At 44.4% G+C, this 21,844-nt stretch overlaps 1 protein-coding gene across 1 annotated transcript in view; it reads right to left on the bottom strand.

Annotated features, from left to right (window-relative positions):
* Positions 1-21,844, bottom strand: part of LOC124593985 — a 446,237-nt gene that overhangs the window by 253,519 nt on the left and 170,874 nt on the right. Inside the window, exons 13-15 of the mRNA XM_047132336.1 lie at positions 4,853-4,986; positions 1,726-2,059; positions 1,579-1,683 (exon numbers count right to left, since the gene is read on the bottom strand). Coding sequence (XP_046988292.1) covers positions 1,579-1,683; positions 1,726-2,059; positions 4,853-4,986 — 573 coding nt within the window. The remainder of the gene's footprint in view (positions 1-1,578; positions 1,684-1,725; positions 2,060-4,852; positions 4,987-21,844) is intronic.

Below are 21,844 nucleotides of genomic sequence, written 5' to 3' on the forward strand. Positions count from 1 at the left end.
ATTTAATTCAGTTTTCTCAGAGACAACACTCCCACACCGCGATACTGTGCGAGATTTGATTAACAAATTTCGAAGTACGGGTTCAGTGACAGATTCACCGAGAAGTGGTCGTCCTAGCGCTTTGTATGAGGATAAACTACTCAATATTTCCGATAAAATGTCCATGAGTGCGAAAAAGTCAGTAACAAACTCGTCCAGGAAATCGATGTTAGTGTCGGAACGGACCAGACAGCTGTAAGGAAAAAATTAGAACTTTTACCATACAAAGTGACAGTTGTGCAAAAACCGAAAATACTGATCATGGCAAGAGACTGCATTATTGTCAATGGTTAAAAAATTTCGTTCAACAAAATGGAAGGGATATTCTTAACGAAACGTTTTTCACTGATGAGGCGTGGTTTCATTCATCCGGGTTCATGAACTCGCAAAATTCTCGTATGTGGAGTACTGAAAATCCATTGTGTATTCCTCAGGAACCACTTCGTTCTGTGAAAATAGGAGTTTGGATTGCAATTTCTGGACGTCGGCTTGTGGATCCCATATTTTTCAACGAAACAATAAACGCACAACGATACTGCAGTGATATTCTGTACCCATCCATACGAGAGCATGTGTTAAGTGAAATACTGAACGGTTATTTTCAACACGATGGTGCAACCGCCGTACAGCTCGCGTTTCGATGTCGTTGCTTGCTGATGTTTTTGGTGATCGCACGATTTCACAGGGACTTTGTCCTCCACGATCGCCTGACCTAACACCACCAAACTTTTTCTTCTGGGCTGCAGCGAAAGTAACTGTCTATAAAAACCGTCCAAAATCCATCGATGAATTGAAAACTGCAATATCCACTTTCCCTGCTTCTGATACAGAAGAAACGTTACAGCTTGTGTTTAGAAACATGATTAGACGAATTGAATTGTGTATTCAACAACAGAGGGGAAACTTTCAACATTTAATGCGAAAATTTGTAATTAAAAAAGAATATTCAATAAATTAATAACTTTTATTTCAATGAGTTTCATTTCGGTATATTCACTGCGGCATACGGCACGCGAGGCTAACAATCATACGGCATTGCGGAGAGACTTTTTGAACGCCCCGTACATGGCTACAGGACATAATACTTAGATACATGCGGAGAGAATCTAAATAATTATGCTACACTATCACATGTCACACAATAATAGCTGCAGTACTCGAAGTTACATCTAGCAGTTACTATAGTTGTAGTACATGTAGTTACAGCTACTATTACGTGACATGTGATGGTGCAGCATTATCATTTGGATTCTATCCACAGGTATTTGTGGAGTATGACGTGTAGCCATGTATACATAACATGTAACCAATATTTACAGAATGTAAAACGTGATGTGCGTAAGGTGGTGTCACTCATGTGTTTGAAAATGATGCAGTCTCGAAATTAGCTAATTGCACAAATTGAAAAAAGAAGATTGATATACACAGCCTACATCGCACCGTGTTTTCATTTGTAAAATCCAATGATGATAGGTGTAGTTTTGGTTGCTGCAGGAAACTGTACCGTACGAAGTGGCGACCGTGCCGGGAGCTACCGACCTGCCGGAGGAGCTGCTGCTCTCGTCGCTGGGGCTGTTGGCCATGAGGCGCAGCGCCCCGTAGCCCATGTCGACGGAGACGCGCGGCGTCGACGAGCCGGCGCGCGTCGCGTCCGCGTCGCCGTTGTCCTCGCTGTCGACGAGCGGCGTGGGCGTCGTGGTCGTCTGCAGCTCGGAGGAGGTCTCCTCGGCGGCGGCGGGCACGCTGTACAGCGAGGAGCCGCTCTCGAACGAGCTGCCGTCGCCCTCGCCGCGCCGGCCCGCGCCCGCCCCCGCCGCCCCCACGCCGCCGGGGGCGGACACGGGCGTGCCCACCGGCCACGCCACGTAGCCCGCCGTGTCGGTGTGCGAGTTGCCGTCCGCCGTCACGTAGTCCTCGCTCGTCTCCGACAGGTCGGTGTTGGTGCGGCCAGAGTCGGTGCGGGCCAGCTCCGAGCTGGTCGTTGTCGTCGTCGTGTTCGTCATCGTAGTGTTGCCAGTCCCTGCGTTAACACATTAACGGGTTTCAACTTACAGCGCAGCAGAAATGACCTAATGAAGTCCACATCATGCTTCTATTTTGAGGACTATATGCGAAAAGCATGTTTTTCTTTTCGTCGCGGAAATTTCATCTCACTGAATTTATCTTTCTTATTACCATAATGACCGATCAAAAAGTCTGAGGCCGTTGCTGCACCGCATATGTAACGTAGCGCGACTCTTTACGTACTATTCGAATATATAATTAAAATGGCGGCTCCTATTTAAAAAAACGCAGTTGATATCCTTTTGACCTATGGCAGCGCCATCTAGCGGGCCAACCATAGCGCCATTTGGTTTCCCCCTTCAAGCTATACAAGTTTCGTTCTTTGTAGTTTTCTCGTTTGACGCTTATTTCGTGAGATATTTGGCCCGGTCACGATCAATGGAACACCCTGTATTGCACAGTTCTAAGGATTGTGCAAATTTATCCTGCGCACATCAAAAGATGATTGCATGTGTAGCCTCCTTACGACGACTCTTGACCAGCCCAGGTGCGTGGTCCGAATCTCGGTCTGGCGCACTACGGTCTGCCAAAAAGTTTGAAATCAGCGTATATTCTGATACAGAGTGAAGAGGTCTACATCTAAGCTACTTCTAGATACAAACTTAGCATGCCACCGTTTGGTGCATGGCGGAGAATACTTTATACCACTACTAGTTGTTTCGTTTCCTGTCCTACTCGTAAGCGGAGACGAAAAACGAGTGTTTAGGTGTATGTGCTCCCGTACGAGTAGTAATTTCACTTATCTTATGTTCGTGTTCCTTGCGCGAAATGTATGTTGTTGGCAGCAGAATCGTACAATGCCGGTTCTCTAAATTTTCGCAACAGTGTTCCGTGAAAAGAACTTTCCTCCCTCAGGCATTTCCATTTGATTTAGCGAAGCATATCCATTGTGCCCATTGGGCACCATGAACCGGCAGTATACCGGTGCACTGTTCGAGCATATACATAATGTTTGCGTGTTGATCGAACCTGCTGGTAAAAAATCTAGCAGCCCGTCTCTGAATCACTTCGATGTCTTCTTTTAATCCGACGTGGTTAGTTGGTTGATTTGGGAGAGGGGACCCAACAGTTAGGTCATCAGTCCCACCGGATTAGTGAAGGACGGGGAAGGAAGTCGGCCGTGCGCTTTCAAAGGAACTATTCCGGAGTTTGCCTGAAACGCTTTGAGGGAAATCACGGGACACCTAAATCAGGATGGTCGGAAGCGGGTTTGAACCGTCGTCCTCCCGAATGCGAATCCAGTGCGCTAGCCACTGCGCCACCTCGCTCTGTTCCGACCTGGTGCGGATCCCAAACACTCGAGCATTACTCAAGAATTGGTCGCATTAGTGTTCTACACGCGGCCTCCTTTACAGATAATCCACAGTTTCCTAACATTCTCCAAATAAACCGAAGTCGACCATTCGCCTTTTTTACGTGTTCGTTCCATTTCATGTAGCTTTGCAACGTTACAGCTGGATATCTAATCGACGTGACTGTATCAAGCAGCACACTGCTAATGCTGTATTGAAGCACTACAGGATTGCTTTGTCCTCTTATTCTCATCAACTGTCCTATTTGTAATTTAAAATAAGCTGCCATTCATCAAATCGAATACAAATTTTGTCTTAATCATCTTATGTCCGGCTACACTCACTCAAAGACAATATTTTCCCGTATACTACAGCACATCACTATACAATCAATGCTCGCTGCTCACCCTATCCATAGGATTATTTATCTATCCAGGTTGTCCCAGGAGGAATGATCAATATTCAGGGACTTGAAAAGGACGATCATCCGAAGCAAACAAGTCTAGTAGACATAGGCACATCTTTATCTTCGATGTTGCGTAACAAATTGCTTCTTTTGCAAGCTCTTTGCTTTCCATATTTTAGTAGGAATTATAGAGGAAAGCAAGGCAACGTTGTCTAATAAATATGGTCAATAAATTGTACATCTTAAGAGTAATCAGCACTTGTTCAGTAGAAGGAATGAGTTTCACCGTAGCTAAGATGAAAAAGTGCTCATATCTGTAAAGGTAGACACATTAGAGCCCACTTTTACTGAACATTTTTATTTTGTTTTGGCCCATACTGCACCTTTCAAATTATGGAAAACAAAGAGCTTGTAGTAGAACAGATTTGTAGCGCAGTATCGAAGGTGAGGAAGTGCTTGCAGCTCTTAAGGTACGGGCTTTAGATTCCACGTTTACTAGACTTTTTGGCTTCGAATGATTGTTCCTGTCATAACACTGAATACTGACCGTTCCTCCTGGGACACCCTGTACAGAGAACAAGAACGGTTCTATCACACTTCCTTAGGTACTGTGCTAACGAACCCTTGTGGCTGATGAACATTGGCCATCGAGAACAGTGTACTGGGTTTTATTACTTAAAAAATCTTCGAGCCATTCAAATATCTGGTAACCTATTCCTTATGCTCGTACCTTCGTTAACAGTCTGCAGTGGGCCATCCTATCAAATCCTTACCGGAAATTTAGAAATATTAAATCTGCCTGTGGTCCTTCATCCGAGATTCTATCGAGTCAGGAGACACGCCAAACTGTTCCATTCGCCTTGGTAGCAGGAGCACTTTCTCTCCAACACAGAATCTAATTCAGCTGCTCATGAGCGTATTTCTGTTTAGTGCTGAAGTTCTGCAACCATCATGGACGGCACACTATTTAACACGATCCCGTTCATACGCTCTGCGACGCTGGGCGCTGGATTAGTGACCAGTTGCGGGCGACGACGCGAGCGCGACTGACCTGTGCCGTTCCTGGAGAAGCGGTCGCAGGACTCCAGAGAGGAGGCGGCGGAGGCCTCTGAGGTGCGGTGTCCCAGTGGGCTGCTGCTGCGGCGGGGCGACAGGCCTGCCGAGTCCTGAGAGTAGCGCTCCAGCCTGCAACACCGCACAGGCACTGACCTGTTCATCACACACTCGCTATTCCAGTCCAAAAGAACAAAAATTATACACACAATCAAAGGGAGCATTTCCACTTTTTAACCAAGTAACAAACACAAACAATCATTTTTGTTTACACACTGAAGCGCCAAAGAAACTGGTATAGGCATACGTATCCAAATACAGAGATATGTAAACAAGCAGAATACGATGCTCCAGTCGGCAACGCCTATATAAAACAACAAGTGCTTGGCGCAGTTGTTAAATCGGTTACTGCTGCTACAACGGCACGTTATCAAGATTTAAGTGAGTTTGAACGTGGTGTTATAGTCGGCGCACGAGCGATGGGATACAGCATCTCCGAGGTAGCAATGAAGTGGGGATTTTCCCGTACGGCCGTTTGACGTGAATGTCAGGAAACCGGTGAAGCTTCAAATCTCCGACATCGTCGCGGCCGGAAAAAGATCCTGCAAGAACGGGACCAATGACGAATCGTTCAGTGTGACAGAAGTGCAACTCTTCCGAAAATTGCTGCAGATTTCAATGCTGGGACATCAACAAGTGTCAGTATGCGAACCATTCAACGAAACATCATCGATATGGGGTTTCGGAGCGGAAAGCCCACTCGTGTACCCTTGATGACTGCTCGACACAAAGCTTTATGCCTCGCCTGGGCCCGTTAACATCGACATTGGACCGCTGAAGACTGCAAACATGTTGGCTGGTCCGACGAGTCTCGTTTCAAATTGTATCGAGCGATTGAACGTGTACGGATGTGGAGACATCCTTATGAATCCATGGACCCTGCATGCCATCAGGGGACTGTTCAACCTGGTGGAGGTTCTGTAATGGTGTTGGACGTGTGCAGTTGAGTGATATGGGACCCCTGGCACGTCTAGTTACGACTCTGAGAGGTGACACGTACGTAAGCCTCCTGTCTGATCACCTGCGTCCATTCATGTTCGTTGTACATTCCGACGGACTTGGGCAATTCCAGCAGGAGAATACGACACCCCACACTTCCAGAATTGCTCCAGAGTGGCTCCAGGAACACTCTTCTGAGTTTAAACACTTCAGCTAGTCACCAAACTGTCCAGACATGAATATTATTGACCATGTCTGGGACGCCTTGCAACATGCAGTTCAGAAAAGATTTCCACCATCTCGTGCTCTTAAGGATTTACGAACAGCTCTGCAAGATTCATGGTGTCAGTTCCCTGCAGCACTACTTCAGACATTAGTTGAGTCCATGCCACGTCGTGTTGCGGCACTTCTGCGTGCTCGCGGTGGCCCTGCTTGATAATAGGCATGTGTACCAGTTTCTTTGGCTCTTCAGTGTATAAAGCACGTGATTCTGCGAGGCTGAGTAGTTTCGAGTTGACGATGTCATCAGAATGCAGAGCAGTAGGGGAGAAGGAACACCCACTGGCAAAGCAAACAGAAGATAGGTATAAGGAAACGCGGTGCCTCCAAATACGTAGACGAAAAGAAACGCAGAAAACTGGTACTGCTGGAGAGATTCAGCTGAAACTATGGCTCCCCAACAGAAGAAGAAAAAGAGGACAGCAACAGTATAGGGCAAGAAGTGGTCGCAATGTTCAACAGGGATTGAAATGCCACAGGTTATAGGATCTTCGTTTATGACACTGGTTGGATTTCGATTACGAGATGTTGAATTGTACAGTTACTATTCTCATGATTGCTAAACTCGTAGGTAGAAGGAGTTGTACACAATATGCATATCCGATGACCAAAGAGAAGACAGAATCAAAAAGAATCAATATATTCAGTGTACTGTGGCGTCAGTGTAGATAAACTTTCCAATCATTAAATCAGATATACCAAACTTTTGTTTAAAAAAGCGGGAGAAAAGAAAGGGAAAAAGAAAGAACGAAAAAAGAAAAATGTTGTCAGTGCGGTTATCTGCCATGTAGAGAATCAGGGTTCAATTCCCGGTGCCGCCAGCAATTTTTACATGGTGCGAAGGGGGGGGGGGGGTTCCGGACTGGGGTCCACTCGCCTTATATTGCCAATTGAGTACCTACTCGACCGAGTGGTAGCGGCACCAGAGCTACTAAAACGACAAATGACGCCAATGCAAAGGATGACATGGAGGTCAGTCGGTCCGTGTCTGCCTGTCCCTGATCACAATGGCGGTACTTGTACAGGTAGGAATGGTCAGTATTCAGGAATTTAACAGGAACTGTCTTTGAAGCAAAAAATTAGTATGTCCTATTCCTAATAGTTTCCGAGATAGAACACATTAAAATACACATTGTTATTCTGCATTATTCAACACACTGACCAATTTAAACATGTACAACAGTAGTTAGTAAACATTACAACATTCGTTTTACAAAGTATCGAATGAAAGATACGTATTCAATTTAAGCATTATCGTACACGTCACTAGTTGTACCTTTGTGTGTTGCTGTTCCTGCACAGGCTGTGCAACTATAGGTTCAGAAAAAAAATGGAAACTCGAAAGAATACCCTTTTCACACAATGGCTGAAAACTCTGGCAAACACACTACGATCAGGTAATCAACGTGTCGGAAAGCACCGATATTATTCTTCAACATCACCAGGAGCACAAACATTCCAGAAAACATGAACATACGCAATATCAACATATTCTTCTCTGACGTAGATATGTGGCATTTTAGCCAGCGCGCTTACAGATACAGTTAACCGATGCTTCTCTCTGATACACTCTCAATCCCTCGCACTATTTCAGTCACAACACACCATAGGCTAGTGCGCCTTCAATGGGCTGGTTTAAGGGCAGACAGACATTACATTAAAAGAAAGGAGCTAGCTGCTATAGAATAAAACATCAAAGAGGTTTAGTGAAAGAGACGCATACATGCTCGCCACTAGCCGGAAAAAAATGCTCATTACATATGTTCTATCTCGAAAAACCATTCGGAATAGGGTATATGTCCAGATGGAGTTTTTTGCTTCAAATGAGCGTACCTTACATATCCCTGAATATTGATCATTCCCGGGGCATCCTGTATGTTTTATTATATGAAGGATATAAAATTCAGTTTTCTTTCTCAACTTTTAGGATAAATTGTTAGAAACGTTAGTAATGTTGCAGATTAGATTAGATTAGATTTACTTTCATTCCAATTGATCCGTAGTGAGGAGGTCCTCCAGGATGTGGAACATGTCAGAAAAACAACAATACATGACAAATATTTAAACTAAAACAAATAAGCTAATGTACCATTCCACAGGTCCCAAGTGGAATGATCGTCATTTTTTAATGAACACTAAGAGTCATTTTACAAATACTATTGCACTGAATTTAAAATAAAAAAGTTTTTTATTTATTTATAAGGTAAGAAACATGTAATACAACTACTGTAATACTTATTTACAATGAACACATTACTGCACTGAAATGGTGCAGAAGTTAGATTATACTTACACACACACACACACACACACACACACACACAAATTTTCAGTGAACACATTACTGCACTGAAATTGTGCACAAGTTATGTTGTACTTATATACAAATCAGTTGGTTTTCCTCAGGAATTCATCAATGGAGTAGAAGGAGTTGGCCACCAATAAATCCTTTAGGCTTCTCTTAAACTGAATTTCATTGGTTGTTAAGCTTTTTATGGCTGCTGGCAAGTTATTGAAAATGTGTGTTCCTGAATAATGCACACCTTTTTGTACAAGACTAAGTGACTTTAAATCCTTGTGAAGATTATTCTTATTTCTAGTATTGATTCCATGAATTGAGCTGTTGGTTTGAAAAAGTGATATATTTTTAATGACAAATTTCATTAAGGAATAAATATATTGGGAAGCTGTAGTTAGTATCCCTAGTTCCCTAAACAGGCTTCTGCAGGATGTTCTTGAGTTCACACCACATATAATTCTTACTGCACGTTTTTGTGCCCGGAAAACTTTAGCTTGGCTTGATGAATTACCCCAGAAAATAATCCCATATGACATTATGGAATGAAAGTAAGCATAGTATGCCAGCTTTTTCATTTTTATATCCCCTATGTCTGACAAAATTCGCATTGCAAACAGAGATTTGTTAAGACGCTTCAGCAGTTCTGTGGTGTGCTCCTCCCAGTTGAATTTATTATCAAGCTGTAATCCCAAGAATTTAACACCGTCCACTTCTTCTATCTTCTTGTCATCATATGTTAGACATATACTCTTGGGACACCCCTTACAAGTTCTGAACTGCATGTAGTGTGTTTTTTCAAAGTTTAGTGACAAAGAATTGGCTAGGAACCAGTGATTAATGTCTACAAATATTTTATTGGCTGATCTTTCTAAGACTACACTTGATTTGCTATTTATTGCAATGTTTGTATCATCAGCAAACAAAACAAACTTGGCATCTGGTAATGTTACTGATGAAAGGTCATTGATATACACAAGAAAAAGTAAGGGCCCCAAAATGGAACCTTGTGGGACCCCACATGTAATTAGTTCCCAGTTGGATGATGCCTGATAGCTTGATACATGTCTCTTTCCTAATAACACTCTTTGTTTCCTGCCAGAGATATAAGATTTGAACCATTTTGCAGCATTTCCTGTTACACTATAATATTCTAGTTTACTTAAAAGGATATTGTGATTTACACAGTCAAATGCCTTTGACAGATCACAAAATATACCAGTTGCCTGCAATTTTTTGTCTAATGAATTAAGTACATTTTCACTGTAAGTGTAGATAGCCTTCTCAATATCAGAACCTTTTAGAAATCCAAACTGTGACTTTGACAGTATGTTATTTGAGATAAGATGGTTATAAAGACGACTGTACATTACTTTTTCGAAAATTTTTGAGAATGCTGGCAACAGTGAAATTGGACGGAAATTTGATGCTATTTCTTTATCTCCCTTCTTAAACAGTGGCTTAACTTCAGCATATTTCAGCCATTCGGGAAATATTCCACTGATAAACGACTGGTTACACAGATAGCTTAATATGTTACTTAGCTCAGAATCACATTCTTTAATTAACTTTGTTGATATTTCATCATACCCACTAGATGTTTTTGATTTTAAAGATTTTATGATGGACATTATTTCTGTTGGGGTAGTGAGGGTCAAATTCATATTATGGAAGTTACTTGAAATGTCTGGTCTAAGGTAATCCATAGCAGCATCTACCGAACCTGACAACCCCATCTTTTCAGTAACAGTTATAAAATGTTTGTTAAAAAGTTCTGTAACACTATACACATCTGTCACCAATGCATCATTTACTCTTAATGCTATTTGTTCCTCTTCATGTCTGGTTCTACCGGTCTCCTCCTTCACTATATCCCATATTGTCTTTATTTTGTTATCTGATATGACTATCTTTTCCTTGTAATATATTTGCTTTGACATCCGTATTACAGTCTTTAATATTTTGCAGTATTTCTTATAATGTGCTATAGCATCAACATTGGAAATGTTTCGGATTGACAGATACAGTTTTCTTTTTGTTTTACAAGATACCCCTATTCCTCGAGTAATCCATGGCTTCTTTGTAGACTTTGCTCTAACCTTGGTAAGTTTTGGGGGAAAGCAGTGTTCAAATAAGGTAAGCACTTTATTAGCAAAAATGTTATATTTTTCATTCATGCCATGAGCACTGTAAACATCAGTCCAGTGAATGTCTCTGAGGAGTGTCCTAAAATAATCAATTTTTGGCTTACTGATTACCCTCTTGAGCTCAGATTTAACAGATTTTATATCCTGTTCAGTATGGAGTTGGGATGCAATTTAATGGGCATAGAAAGGAATACGTTGGAAAGACTGACTACAAGAAGGGAGAGGAAGACATGTGATGACATCAGGGAATAGTTTCCACGGATCTGTAGAGGCCAAACACTGTAGAAGAATACAGAGATTGGATGATATCGAGCTAATAGTAGAGGACTTTGGGTACCAGTGCTGTTCGGAGATGAGGGCTTTGGACCAGGAGAGGGACACATGGCAGGTTGCACCAACCACTAGGAAGACTGATAACCTAAAGAGACTAATTTTGCGTCTGCACTGGAATGGCGATTATTGACAAGCCTCCGTGCGAGCTCGAATCTCTCTGATCTTGCCTTCGTGGTCGAATATGGTGGAGGGGAGGGGGGGGGGCAGCAATAGACTGGCTGACTCCTCTAGGAACACGCTCCCGAAATTTTAACAGTAAACCACTCCGTCACGAACCGCGCTTTTGGACGGTCTGTCAATTGATTTGGGTGAGCATCTCAGTGACATTTTCGCACGCTTACTAAACGAACCTGTGGCAAACCGCGCTGCTCTTCTTGGGATTATATATGTTTAAACTGTTAGTCCTATCAAGTCAGCGTCCCAGACTGACAAAAAATACTCAAGTATCGGTTGAACTATAATTTTATAAACTACCTCTTCCTTCGTGGATGGGCTACACGTCCTGCGAATTTTTCCAATGAATCTCAATCTGGAATCTGCCTTACCTGCGACTCCTCTTTAAATCACTCCGTACGCAAACTCCCAGATATCTTATGTATGTGACTGCGATCAGTAATTGTTTGTCAATCGTGCAATCATATAGCAATGAGTATTTCCACCTGTTTACGCGCAGTACGTAACATTTGATTATGATGAGAGCTGACAATCTCTGCACCAAGCATCGATCCTCCGCAGGTCTTGTTGCATTTCGTAACAATTTTCTAGCGTTGCATCTTCTCTATCTGCAACAGCACCATATGTGAACAGCCAAATGGAGTTTCCACCGTCACTCAATAGGACATTTATATACATTGTCAACAGTAACGATCCTGTAACACTTCCGCGCGGTACGCTCGAAATTACTTTTACACCAGTAGATTACTTTCCATTTGAACAGACATACTGTGTACTGTTTGCTAAGTACTCTACAATACAGTCTAAAAGCTTGTGTGATATTCCGTACTCTCGTATTTTGTTCGTTATGGTAAAGCATGGATCTGTATCAAATGATTTCCAGAAGTCATAGAATATCGCATTAACTTGGGAGCATGTAGCTACTGCCTTCTGGATCTCGCGAACAAACACGGTCGTTGTTTATGGACTCCATATTGATAACTGCAGACGAGATTTCCGTACTCCAGAAAGGTAAAAAACGCGACAGTAGTAGGTGCTCCTACATTCTACAGCAGGCAGAAGTCAGCGATGTAGGCCCACAGTTATGAGATTGTGTTCGATGATCCCTCTTGGAAAAGGGAATGATTGGTCATTTTCCAGTCACTCCAAACGCTTGGTTCCTCCAGCCACCTACGGTAGATGGCTGCTAAAAGAGGTACAAGTTCTTTTGTATACTGCATGTAGACGTATGCATTTCATCAGGCCCAATTGTCTTTCATTTGTTAAATATTTTAGTTGATTTTCTATACGCAGCCACTTATGGTCGTCGAACATGTGGCCATATTTCCTATTGTGAGGCACCAAAAATAAATAAATAAATAGATCGTTACTATGCGGTAATTGCCTCGCGGTGATTTTGGCTGACGCCTCTTGTGCAGTTCCCGCGTGTTTTTCTTCTGCGCTACAATTTGGACGAACAGATATGGCAATGGCAGTACCCTTGGAAAGATACTGCGACTTTTTTCTGTGTTTTCCACTGATAAAACTGCGTAGAATTGAATGGTATGAGGGGGTTTCAGCAGGACTGCGTCGCAGGTTCAAATGGCTCTGAGCACTATGGGACTTAACATCTGAAGTCATCAGTCCCCTAGAACTTAGAACTACTTAAACCTAATTAACCTAAGGACATCACACACATCCATGCCCGAGACAGGATTCGAACCTGCGACAGTAGCAGTCGCGCGGTTCCGGACTGAAGCGCCTAGAAACGCTCAGTCAGCGCGGCCGGCTGCATCGCAGGTTAAATATCTAGCCGATCGCTCTCGGTTTTGAGTGACGTGTTCCCCTTTCATCCGGAGTTTTTCCTGAATGAAGTTAGTTGGGCAGAAAATCAGTTTAAACTAATGTGTCATTTTTTTTTCCTACGGCAGACTGTCTTCTCGAAAGTACCTTCAGTGTTGGATGGTAAGGTTTGTAACTACGAGAACTACAAAATTAAAAATATAGTTTTCCTGGAGCTTCTTGACAGATTAAAACAATGTGACGAGCCGGGACTCGAACATATGACTCCTGTCTTTCACCAGGTGCTCTACCGACGCTTTTTTAGTTTATATTCCTTTTTACTGTGTTCTTTTTTATTTTTTTTATTAATGGGCCTCGCATCTCCCCATATAACCCATTAATTCCTCTCCTTTTTAGCTTCTTCAGTTACCTTCAACAGCTACATCTAATGAACGCTAAAATAAAGGCGAAACAGTTCTTTATTCTGGAATTACAATATTTGTATGCTGCAATAAATAAAAAGGAGAATAATCCAATGTGATTCCTATTTACGTATTCCCTTTGTCATTTGAACGTATTCTAAAAGTAATTTTTTTATGTAGAGGGCCTATCAACTAAAAACCTCCCTTCTTGCATGTTAAATAAAATGTTTTAAAACTAAATTCAGTTCCTTTCGTACGTGTAACACGTAAAATAGTTTTTTAACGTTTTTTGATATCGTTCTATTAATGAAAAGTATTTTCTTCCGGCCATCAAAAAAAGGGTGAAAATAGATTAAAAAAGGAAGAAAACTCGCACACATAATGATCTTATTATTGCAATACCATTACTACGACGATGCTGTCTTTTCTAGGCATTCCTTATCCGTAGTACTGTATCCCTGTGTCGTCTGAGCTATCCATATGACTCACGGCCCGCCTTCACTGCTCTACTACTGCGAGTACCCCATTTAACACCTTCCACGGTTCTCCTGGAAGGGAGGATGTTGTAGAGAAACGGCTCTGTCGCAGCCTGGATGATTGCTTCCAGGTTGATTTTTTCACTCTGCAGCGGAATGGGTGCTGACATGAAACTTCCTGGCAGTTTAACACTGTGTACCCGGCTGAGGTGGAGCTGTCAGGACGGCTCATAAGTCACTTGTGGATCAGCAGGTTGCTGTGTTGCTGCCCGCTCGGGAAGTGAAGTAACAACCTGGACTTAGATTCTGATTTCGGTCAGCCTATCTGTTCCGTCTGTTTGGACTGAGGCTCTTGAGGTTACAGACCGTCCGACTATGTTTGGCTGGGAGATTCCTGTGCCGATGCACGCTCTGCTTCAGAAGATTTTCGACTGTTCTGTGTGTAGTTTTAAGAATTTATTGTGAAATTGAGACGAACAGCCTTGAGGTACTGCAAGAGTGCTTGCTCTAGTTTGTGTAGTTTTAAAAAGGCATGAGCGCCTTGTGCTTATGGTGGTTTGTGTGGCTGAATATGGCCGGGTTGTGGTGTTCTCAGACAACATAAAAATTCTGTGGTAGTTAACTACATGTTTCCTCTGTTGTGAAAATTCAGCTGCTATTAAGAATGGGCATGGTGCAAGAATGTGAAGTCACTTGCTGGGTTCAAGTCCTGTGGTCTTATGTAACCGGTGGGTCCCCAGTAGCCGGTTGCGTACCGTGGAAATTTAAAGCTGTTTTAAGTCATCGTCCAGGTTCAGGACAGCTCATATTAACGTATATCTATGTATGTACTCAGTGACTTGGATGGCAAAGCGAATTCTATAGCATGCTCTGCTTGTCTTGAGTGCCTACCACTGTAAGCTTGCACTGATTAACTCACTCAGCGTTAAACTGTTTGCTAAATCTTTGTCTAGAAGTAATCAAGTTTCCTGCAGTGCTATGTCCGTAAATTTTTTTCCTATCTATTCACCTGTGAATTATTTGCTGAATTAAGCTGATGGTAGCTTAGCACGTTTTGTTTGTTATAACTGCTCTCATTAGTTTCTTGAGAAAGGGTAGTGCTCTATGTCTAGCTCAGTATTGACTGTTTGTTCTTGAAAGGGCGACCCCCACTGAGTCGCTTCTTATACAGGGGTTTATAGTGTTGGAAATTATGACTGTTATACTGTTTTATAGCAGAAAGGGTAAGGTCCATTAATTCAGTGAATGCCCCTGTGTTTGTTGCGTATTTTTAACTGCTCAGAACGGGCAGTGACCGACGTTTAAGTTAGTATTTGCAGTGTTTTTAAGGACAACGCCCACTAACTTAGGGGTATATTTTGGAAGCTCTAATTATTCGATTGTTTTGTAAGCAAGGACTAGTGCCCGATGAGTATTGTTTCCTGGAATTAGAGCCTTTTCTGAAGCGGGATTGGCCACTGGTTGATAAAGGGGCATGTGCCTATGTAGTAATTCAATGTTTAGTACTAGTTTGCTAACAGGATTTCGGCACATGATTAAGTGTAAATCTTATCTACCTGCTGTGTACCTTTTGTGTAATTTGACTGTACAATTAATGTCTTAAAGACGTGGCAGTGCATTAGGCCTAAGTTAATTGTCTACTGGAGTATTTCAAAATTTAAAAGTATTTTCCTAAATGGGCATCAGCCTATGATTAAGCGTAAATCTTACCGATGTCTTGTGTATTTTAATCGTACAAATGAATTTCTTGTGAAGGGGCAGAGACCGAGGTCTCGGACAAGATTGAATTTGGAACCATCCTGGTTCCGTGGAGTATTCCAACGTGAAATAATATTTGTTAAAAGGCTAAGACCTGTTGGTTAAAAGTAAATATGATTTTTTATCTGGTGTGCCTATTGTGCATTTGACAGTACAAGGTATTTTCTTAAGAAGGAGGAGTACCCAATGTCTAAGTCAATATTAAAATTGGAATTATCGTATCACCTGAGGCAGGTGTCCATAAAGTAGCTCAAGTCTTATTAATCTCTGCCAAAGGGGCTATGGCCCCCTGACTAAGTGTATCTCTTATTTAAATTGTCCCTATTTCTGCCAAAGAGTGCCTGAGTAAAAGAAATAGGTTATTGAATAAATATTATATTATAGTGCTCAGAGGCTATCCACTCAAGAACACTTGTATTCTGGTCTGACCTGCTCCAAAGATGACCTCCAGTTCCTTATCCCTATCCTGCCGATTACAGCTGGTAGAAGAGCATGGTTAATTTACGCTACAAGGCAGACCTTGGTACAGTGCAGTTAATGTGTAAAAACTGAGGCAAGAATGTGTGTTGTGTACATTTAGTGTCTCTTACCGTTTTGTTTTCTGCGTGTTTGCAGATTCCTCCAACTATAAAAGCACGAAGTCTCCTGGGTTCAAATGGTTCAAATGGCTCTGAGCACTATGGGACTTAACAGCTGTGGTCATCAGTCGCCTAGAACTTAGAACTAATTAAACCTAACTAACCTAAGGACATCACACACATCCATGCCCGAGACAGGATTCGAACCTGCGACTGTAGCAGTCGCGCGGTTCCGGACTGCGCGCCTAGAACCGCGAGACCACCGCGGTCGGCGAAGTCTCCTGGGGTTGAACTGTTAGCAGAAGGACTGTTCACAGTCCGAGTTAAGAATCTGTGGTGAGTTGGAGGAGGGTGGCATGCCTTAGTTGTGCCAGCGGCTGTAGGATGTGGTGGAAACTTGGTAGGGGAGTATCGCATGTGCTGCATGTTCTTACCTGCTTTCTGTAATTCAGGTAGGGATTGCTTTAGTAGAAGGCACCTCCCCATCGACCACTCAGATAACACGGCTGCATGCTCTGGTGGATCATGTAGCACATATGGTTAATGATATTAATTTAGTTAATACTGATGTTAAGTGTGGTGTCACCGCCAGACACCACACTTGCTAGGTGGTAGCCTTTAAATCGGCCGCGGTCCGTTAGTATACGTTGGACCCGCGTGTCGCCACTGTCAGTGATAGCAGACCGAGCGCCACCACACGGCAGGTCTAGAGAGACTTACTAGCACTCGCCCCAGTTGTACAGCCGACGTTCATAGCAATGGTTCACTGACAAATACGCTCTCATTTGCCGAGACGATAGTTAGATAGCCTTCAGCTACATTTGCTACGACCTAGCATGGCGCCGTATTCAATTGATATTTATTATGTGCAGCATGTATCATCAAGAGAGATGTTCTACAATTGTGGATTAAAGTTAAGTGTTATATCAACTACGTACTTTATTTGCAATTCTCAAGATATTGTCCTCTTCCAGACCTCACGCCAGTCAGCGTGTAATTAAACGCTTGCATTTCGGCCTCCTCTAGAAAAACAGTGTTGGCTCTTCTGCCAACACTACAAATTGGCGACGAAGATTTAAAGGTTGTATTGCTCTAATTTACTTGTCATGGCTTCGCCACAATCTCCAGATGTACTGTCCGAATTTTATCGCTTACAGAATCAGCAGACGCAGGCCTTATTGGATGCCCTTGGACAGCTCGTCCAGGGTCAACGTGCGATGCAAAACGATGCGGCCGCCGCCGCTCCACCGCTACCGCAGGCACAACACGCAGTTGCACCACCTTTTCGTCATTTGGATGCGGCACTGGAAAGCTGGACGGAGTGGTCACGCCAATTTGGATTCCATCTCGCCGCCTACAGAATTCAAGGTAACGAGCGGCAGCCTCACTTATTGGCGTGTGTAGGGGTGCAGACGTACCGTGTGATAGTGAAATTATTTCCCCGCCGCGACGTAGCAACTCTGTCCTACGAACAAATTTTGTCTGCATTAGATGCATATTTCAAGGAATCAGTCAATGTAGTTGCAAAAAGGTATACGTTCTTTCGTACAAAACGTACAGCCGGTCAAACTAATCGGGAGTGGGTTGCAACTTTGCAAGGCCTTACTAGGGATTGTGCTTTTGAGTGTGAATGTGGACTCCCTTATTCAGATACTATGGTACGTGATGCAATTGCACAGAACGTTTCTGATGTTCGTATACGGGAGCAAATTTTGAAACTAGTCAATCCCTCCCTTCAACAAGTGATCGACATATTGGATAGACAAGACACACTTGACTTTGCTCAGGAATCATTTGCAACTTCACCAGCCGTGTGTCACGTTAACCGGCCCGCCGGGCAAGCTGCACGGAACTGTAAACAGCCCTCGCGCCCGTCCGCGCAGCTGCCGCCACGATCTCAACCACGTGTCCTGCGGCAACAAGCAAATGCAGTGAAATCATGCCCGCGGTGTGTTACTAGACATTCGCGTGAGAATTGCCCGTCACGCCAAGCTAATTGCTTCTTCTGTAATAAAAAAGGACATGTTCAGAGTGTTTGCCAGAAAAAGCTCAGATCGGACACTCACAACCATTCCAGGCCCTTTGCTTCACGCCGGAATCGGAATCAAACCAAGAATACTCAGGCTCGTGAACCTTCGCCCATGGACATTCATGTAGTTAATTCCACTCCGCCCAGTGCCACTCTCTCTAAAAGTGACTGTGTGCGTCCCACAAAAAGTGTGCATCGACGTCGCCGGAAATCACGTCAATTAGCAAGTGATTCTGTACCAGTGTCTGTTCAAATTGCACGAGACAGTCACTCTTGTCGTCAGCAGGACAATAAACTTTTTGTAGATTTGGACATTCATGGCAACGTGATCCCATTCCAGCTCGATACCGGAGCTGCAGTTTCATTGATCAATAAAGACACGTACAAACAACTGGGCACACCTCCGTTGCGTGCCGCAAATGTTAAGTTAAATAGTTATTCCGGTCAGAATATCCCTGTGTTAGGACAGTGCCGCCTTCTTGCCACATACAAGGGACAAACAAAACTTGTGTCATTTTACGTACTTTGTTCTTCTTCTGCAGTGAACTTGTTTGGTTTAGATTTATTTCAGTTGTTTAACTTGTCTATAGTAAATCAGGTCCTATCAGTGAACCAGACTGTGCCTTCAGCCAGTGTTTCTAGTCTATGTGAAGAATTTGCAGATATTTTTGCACCGGCCTTGGTTGCGCTAGGAACTATAAAGCACATTTGGAACTGAAAGTTAACGCGCAACCGAAATTTTTCAGAGCGCGCAATGTTCCCCACGCATTGCGTGATGAGGTCGCAAGAACATTACACGATTTGGAATCACAAGGCGTGATTGAACGTGTGCAGGCTTCTCTCTGGGCATCACCCTTAGTAATTTTGCCAAAGCCATCCGGAAAATTGAGACTTTGTGTGGACTTCAAGGCAACAGTGAATCCACAACTAGTGATTGCAACTTTTCCTTTACCCCACCTGGAAGATCTTTTTGACCAACTGTGCCCGGGTAAATATTTTTCGTAGTTGGACCTAGCAGATGCGTACTTGCAAATACCAGTGGACGAAGACTCCCAGCGCGTTTTGGTGGTTAACGCGCATCTTGGTTTGTACCGATTCAAACGACTGCCATTCGGGTGTGCATCTGCCCCTGCATTATTTCAGCAATACCTGCAAACTGTTTGTGCGTCGGTCCCTACTGCAGCAAACTATCTGGACGATATTGTGATCTCCGGAAAGACGGAAGAAGAACATTTAGCCAATCTCAGAACATTGTTTCAGGTCTTGCGACAAAATGGTCTTCGCTTGCGGAAGGACAAATGTGTGTTTTTTGCTCGTGACTTACCATATTTGGGACATGTAATCAATGCCCAAGGCATACATCCCAGTCCAGAGCACCTCCGTGCCATACAAGACTTGCCTTCGCCGCAGAATTTGAAGCAGCTACAGAGTGTGCTGGGTAAAATAAATTACTACCATCGCTATGTGCGCAATGCCTCTTCCATTTCAGCTCCGCTTCATCGCTTACGCCGTAAAGGTGTTCCGTTCGTCTGGACGACGGAATGCGAACGCGCCTTTCGCCAGTTGAAATCGGCGTTGCTTTCAAATACTTGCCTTACGCCATTCGATCCACAGAAACCCCTTTTGTTGATGGTAGATGCATCGGATTTCGGGATCGGTGCTGTGCTTGCGCACAAAGATGGATCGCATGATCGCCCTATTGCCTTTGCGTCCAAATTGCTTTCGTCTGCGCAACGAAATTATTCACAGATAGAGAAAGAAGCTTTGGCTCTCGTCTTTGGTGTTACTAAGTTTCACGATTTCTTGTATGGTCGTCACTTTACCATCATCACAGATCACAAACCTTTGACATCGCTTTTTCATCCGAACAAGCCTGTACCTCCACGTACAGCGCAGAAATTCATTCGCTGGTCTATTTTCCTCTCGCAGTACCGCTACGATATCTTGTATCGGTCCACTGCTAAGCACGGAAACGCCGATGCGTTGTCCCGTTTGCCTGTTGCTGAGGATCGAGCATTCGATTCTTCCGAACTTGCTTGCATGTTCATTGATTCGGAAACCGATGACGTGGTCGAATCGTTTCCGATTGATTTTCGTCGTGTAGCTACAGCCACAGCTGCTGACCCTGTCCTTGCTACCGTTTTGCGTTTTGTTGCTACGCAATGGCCCTTGTCAAAGTCACGGATCGAGGATCCGTTGGTTCGCCGATTGTTTGCTCACAAGGAGAGACTTTTTGTTCGACGTGGTGTTTTGCTGTTGCGTTCTGATAATGATCAGTCCAGGGTCGTGGTCCCACGTTCGTTACAGTCCTCTGTCTTACGGCTTCTCCACCAAGGACATTGGGGTATAGTGCGCAAGAAACAACTTGATCGTCAGCACTGTACTTGGTTCGGAATCGATGCTGCGATTACGCAAATGTGCTCTTCTTGCATGGCGTGTGCCGAACAACAATCCGCACCACCGAGGAAATTCTTTGCATGGCCGAAAGCCACTTCCCCCTGGCAACGCTTACACATCGATTTTGCTAGTCCATTCTGGAATGCTCGATGGTTGGTTGTGGTAGATTCATTCAGTAATTTTCCTTTTGTTGTCCGGATGTCTTCCACGACGTCATCTGCCACCATCCAAGCGTTACCCGCTATCTTTTGCATTGAAGATCTTCCACAGACTATTGTTTCCGACAATGGCCCACAATTCGTGTCCGCAGAATTTCAGTCATTCTGCAAGGCCAATGGTATTCAACATCTGACATCTGCGCCGTTTTCGCCTCAGTCAAACGGTGCCGCTGAACGATTGGTCCGGACTTTCAAGTCACAGATGTTGAAATTGAAAGAGTCGCATTCTCGGGAGGACGCGTTGTTGCTCATTTTGTCTTCGTATCGCTCTCAGCCCCGAGATGGTCGCTCGCCGGCTGAGTTGCTCCACGGTCGTCCTCATCGAACCTTGATGTCTTTGCTGCATCCGCCGCATCAGGTTCCTGTGCAGCGGCAGCCACCTGCTTTTGCTCCAGGCGACGTTGTATACTATCGCAACTATCGAGGTTCACGGCGTTGGCTCGCAGGGCGCATTCTTCGCTGCCTCGGCCGCGCTATGTATCTGGTTTTGGGGGCCTCTGGTGAGGTGTGTCGGCATCTCAATCAGCTGCGCCTCTGTCGTCGCACGGGTTCTGCCGCTCCCCGTCTGCTTTCAGCGACGGTGCCGTCCGGTCAGCGCCCTGGGGACCCATCTACTGGCTCGCCTCATCCCCAGGTGTTACGGACGCTGCCTTCCCTTTTGCCCCATGGCGACGCGCCGCCACCGCCGCCGCCGCCTGTTCTCCCGCCGGCGACGCCCGCAGTGGACGCTTCGCTGCAACCGCCAGGCGCCTCCTTGGGTCACGCGCTGCCGATCGCTTCCCGTGACCAGCTGTCCTCCGACATGGAACTCTTGCCCGCTCCGGACCAGATGTCGTCTTCGCCCGTCGGCTGCCCCGCCCCAATGGAGGTCGAATCTTCGGCCCCTCCTGTCTCTTTACGGGCCCATACACCGCATGTTGGCGTGCACCCTGGACTAGGTTTTCAGGCGTTTCCTAGCTCCCCTCGGACCGAATGGCCGGGTGCGGGTGGCACAGCCTCGCCTGTTGTTAGGCTCCCCACCTCGCCGCATACGTCAACATGGGGTCCTCCCCACGGCGGGCGGAAGCCTTATAACACAACCGTTCGCCGATTTGCGGGGAAGGAATGTGGTGTCACCGCCAGA

This window comes from Schistocerca americana, chromosome 2 (assembly GCF_021461395.2).
Source record: "Schistocerca americana isolate TAMUIC-IGC-003095 chromosome 2, iqSchAmer2.1, whole genome shotgun sequence".
Classification (NCBI taxonomy): domain Eukaryota; kingdom Metazoa; phylum Arthropoda; class Insecta; order Orthoptera; family Acrididae; genus Schistocerca; species Schistocerca americana.